This window comes from Nomascus leucogenys, unplaced genomic scaffold, assembly GCF_006542625.1.
Source record: "Nomascus leucogenys isolate Asia unplaced genomic scaffold, Asia_NLE_v1 Super-Scaffold_526, whole genome shotgun sequence".
NCBI classification, from domain to species: Eukaryota; Metazoa; Chordata; class Mammalia; order Primates; family Hylobatidae; genus Nomascus; species Nomascus leucogenys.
The window spans coordinates 244201-248979 of record NW_022095777.1 but is presented as its reverse complement, the minus strand read 5'-3'; the positions used below and the strand labels follow the sequence as shown (position 1 = coordinate 248979).

Sequence of the window (4779 nt, the reverse complement as noted above, 5' to 3'; positions counted from 1 at the left end):
GATGCTCATTCTGTGTGCTGTGATAGGCCATGTGTACAGGCAGGGCTGCTTTCTCCAGTCCAGCTTCAGATAGAGCAGTGAAGAAAAGACATGGCCATGGGGAGTCAGCAGAAATACAGTGAAGGGAAAAGGGAAAGGGTAGCAAGAGTGACAACTATATTCATCCCCCTCCACACACACACAAAATTGTGTATCGCAATCCAGAACTGCTTCTCTCTGAACCTAAATCTTAGCAAGCAGTTTACCAGTAACTTCCCTTGAAATTCAGGCCCCTGGAAAGCAGCAGGAGGTCTGGGTACAGGCTATACCACAGCAGTCTGGCCACCCTTAGTGATACATGAGTAATGCTCCCTGGAATCCCCAGGTTCTACTCTTCTCATGTCGATGTAGTTGATTCCACTTCCCTTGCTGCACAACCAGGCTGGGATGCCTGGGCAGAAGCAGACATGTGAGGTATAGGGGTTCAAATCTGTATCTAAGTTTTATCCAGATTCAAAGCATTTCTCCATGTACATGGGCAGTGGCTTGACAGGAGATGGAGACTCTCTTTCCTGGATATGAGGCAAGGAGCAAGGAGGCAGGTGTCTGAGTCAGAATGATGTACCCACTCACTGCTGAAGAGAAAAGTGGCTTTGATGGTGCAGGGCAGGGACATGCACTGAGTGGTCGCCAGCCTCACAGAAGAGAAAGTGTTCACTGACCTGGCCTTTCCCTAGGGCTTCCCCATCCCGTTGCTTTCCAGAAAGCCAGGTTTTTTGAGAGCTGTACCTGAACACTCACGAACATTCTGGTGGGAAAAGCAGATCAGAGCATTAGGCAAGATGCATTACCGTGATCTTCCTTTGGAGACAATTGATGTGGGGGTCTAGATTGACCCAGAGTTTCAAGTTTATCCTGATTCAGGCATCAACAACTGGAGGAAGAAACAGAGATGTTTTTTGAAGTAAACAGATGTAGCATTACTAGTCAACCGTTCATACTGATGACCTATGGGAAATAATACCCAAGGGCAGAAAGATGGGCAGAATAACGGGAGCCCCAAACCAAGACGAAGCTGCTGCCCATTGAAACCCTGGGTATTACAGAGACCTATAGCTCTGGATAATGGAAGATCTGTGAGTGGCACAGGCACTGAGGAATCACAGCATCATTATTGTGCATCTGCAGGGAATTGCTTGAAAATATACTGGTAATTACAAATGTTTAAGGTCACTACAAATACTTTGGAGTGTATTAAATATGCTTCTGATAAAGACTGCTTTTCTCACATGAAACACTGGGAACCACGTGACAATCACAGAGGTGTTGTTACTATAGCAAAAGGGATTGTTACTCTCCACATCCCTTTAAGTAACTTGAAGACCTGATAGACCCACCCTCTAAGACTTCATTAGACATTCCCTACGAATGGTTATACTCTCCCGTATACTCTCAATACAACTCTAAAATATATTATTCCATGTAGTCCTTAGGTTTGTATTAAAGTTTGACTTTTTTCCCTCAAAATATCTCTTGTCACAACAGTGGCTCTAGAGAGAAATACATTCCCTCCAGGGAAATCTATGCTGCGCTGGTCTGACCTGGGACCCTGGGGACATTGCCCCTGTGCTGAGTTACTGAGATGAGCCAGCCCTGCAGCTGTGCTCAGCCTGCCCCATTCCCTGCTGATTTGCATGTTCCAGAGCACAGCCCCCTGCCCTGAAGACTTTTTTATGGGCTGGTCGCACCCTGTGCAGGAGTCAGTTTCAGTCAGGACACGGCATGGACATGAGGGTCCCCACTCAGCTCCTGGGGCTCCTGCTGCTCTGGCTCCCAAGTAAGGAAAGAGAACACTAGGAATTTACACAGTCAGTGTGCTCAGTACTGACTGGAACTTCAGGGAAGTTCTCTGATAACATGATTAATAGCAAGAATATTTGTTTTTATGTTTCCAACCTCAGGTGCCAGATGTGACATGCAGATGACCCAGTCTCCATCCTCCCTGTCTGCATCTGTAGGAGACACAGTCACCATCACTTGCCGGGCAAGTCAGAGCATTAGCAGCTATTTGAATTGGTATCAGCAGAAACCAGGGAAAATTCCTAAGCTCCTGATCTATGCTGCATCCACTTTGCAAAGTGGGGTCCCATCAAGGTTCAGTGGCAGTGGATCTGGGACAGATTTCACTCTCACCATCAGCAGTGTGCAACCTGAAGATTTTGCAACTTATTACTGTCAGCATGGTTACGGTACCCCGTACACAGTGTTACAAGTCATAACATAAACCCCCAAGGAAGCAGATGTGTGAGGCTGGGCTGCCCCAGTGCTCCTTCTGCTGCCTCCATCTGCTGAGGGAAGTTCTGAAACTCAGTCAGGTTTTGAAAGTCATTGGGAGACTTTTGTAGAGGGGACCAGGGAGGCTCCTCTGAACTCTAAGCCTCTTTTGCCCCCATCCCCAGCAGAAAAGATATGACAATGCCTGTCCTGATTGAATAAGGAAGAGATACAAGTCCACCTGAGGAGTCTGCATTGTGGGATAATTGGAATTTACACAGCAAAAGAGAAGCTATTCTCGGTATTTCAAGGAGAAATTGTTCAAGTTGAATAAATTAGAGTCTAAACCACAGTCTTTTTGAAGCCTACGGTATGTTATTCATGAAGCAATCACTAGAGACAGGGGATTCTCAGGTGCTCCTGCAGAAGTCAGAGCGTACCTGCCCCTGGTGGTATGTGCTGAGTACGTGTGATGATCCTCAGACCTGTCTGGGAATCCCAGGGCTGGGGTGCTGATGCTCTCAGCTGCCTGCAGCATGACTCCAGGTGATTCTCCAGTCCACACACAACTCCACATGTTTTACTTCAGATGTCAGAGTACATGAATCCACCACTCTGACCTCCCAATGTCATGGGAGCGCCTCTCATTAAGCAACTCTAAAGAAACCATAGAGAGAAAAGGGGTTTTGGAAAATGTGCCTCCAGAAATGATAGTAGTGATGGGGAATTGACAGCTGAGAGGTCAGTAAGGTTGCTCTTTCCACAAGGCTACTTTTTTCACAGCCCAGGGCCAGAGCCCAGCAGCTCTTGGTCAGTGCAGGCCTGACTTTAGCCCTGGTTTGAGGACTCTATTTCAAATCTCTTCTCTTTTATTCCAGTACCTGAAAGTCTGTCCTGATCTTAATTGCATAAGCCACATTTCCACAACTGCCAAAGCTAACATTGCCATCTAGAATATTAAAAATTTGACTTCACTGTCATCCTCAGGGCCTGGCTTGTTCCAACTCCACCAGACAAAGAGGCTCTTGAGATCTCCCCTCCCCACACAACTTAATTTAGAAGCATACTGAGGTTTAAATGTTGCCAAGCTCTTGACACTCTCTGAGCAGCCATCCCCCTTCTCCTTTGGTGTAGAGGGCACCAGCTCTTTTCTGCCATGCCTGGTGAGGACAGTGAACCTCCCTCAATTTAGGGCTGGAGTGAGGATTAAGAGCATGTGTGGTCACCTCCACCATGAGATGGTAGGGGAGTGAGTGAGTGGGCAGGGCTTCTGGAGAGAATTTGATTCCTCATAAATAGAAGGAAGGTGAAGAATTTTGCCCTGCATTTTTTCCCGGAAGAATTTTTAGTGGATATGACACTAATGTCCTTAGCTTAGAGCTGTTGCAGTCCTCTGGAGATCATGAGGACTTGAGTCCAAGACTGAAAATCCAATGTGGTGAAGGTGAACCTGGTTTCCTCATGCTGCCCCCAAGCTGCTGCACCAACCCTGATACTCCAGCCTTCAGACTTCTGATCTTTGCTTAATGCTATTTTTTCTTTCCATTGCTTCTAAAGTTACCTTCATTTATTTTATTTCATTTATGAGAAAAGATACTCAAAGGAAAAAACAGAGCCTTAAATTTGTTCTTTAGGAGAAGACAGGCATTATTATGTGTGTATGTGTGTTTATGGGAGTCTGAGGCATGAAGGGCAGGAAACTTAAGTGCAATGCTCCCCTGAGATCTTGGTCATTCTATGCCCATGGCTAGAAAAACTCAAATCACTTTGAAAAACTTATAAATTCTGCTGTCTTTCCCTCTCCATTCCTCTTTTTATATCCTAAGCATGAAACAAACGCTTGTTCTTAATTCCTCCCTGCTCCAAGATCATGCAAATATAATTGTGGTTAAGAAACAAATAAAAATAGTTGGAGAAGACATAGAAACAGGGGATTTTATGCATTTCCTTAATAACAAAGTTTGCTTAGAGGTTTATCTTTCTTCTTAGCACTTTTTGCTGGGAACGTTACTGGTCAAAGATATTCTAGTTACCAGTGGCAAATCCGTACGGGTCTGTGGCAACCTCAGTTCTCGCCTTCTCAGAAGAAGGAATGCGACTGAGGGGCATAAGGGAGAAAAAGAGACCAAGGTAAGTTTCAGAGCAGAAGTGAAAGTTTATTAAAAAGGCTTTAGAACAGGGGAGAAAGGAAAGTACACTTGAAAGAGACCAAAGTGGGCAACTTGAAGAACAAGTCTGGTGTTTAACCTTGATTCTAGGACTCTATAGGCTGGTCTCTTTCCCATGATTCTTCCCTTAGGGTGGGCTGCCCGCATGCGCAGTGCACTTCTTACGCTTGGGAGGTGAGCATGCTCAGTGTGTTTAGAAAGTCGTACACATGCCTATCTGAGGCTTCCTTCCCTTTTCTGGTGGTGTGCCCCTGGAAGGCCATACTTCACTGTTTTGTATTTATATTTATGTATAAATGTAATTTACACATAAATATAAATATGAATATATACATATAAATATAAATATACATAAAGT

General features: G+C 45.1%; 1 gene segment (V, D, J or C); it reads left to right on the top strand.

The window, feature by feature from the left end:
- The first annotated feature begins 1747 nt into the window (after window positions 1-1747).
- Window positions 1748-2263, top strand: LOC101178896. The segment is given in 2 exon segments: window positions 1748-1816; window positions 1941-2263. Coding segments are annotated over 2 exon segments (378 nt in total).
- Window positions 2264-4779: the final 2516 nt, after the last annotated feature.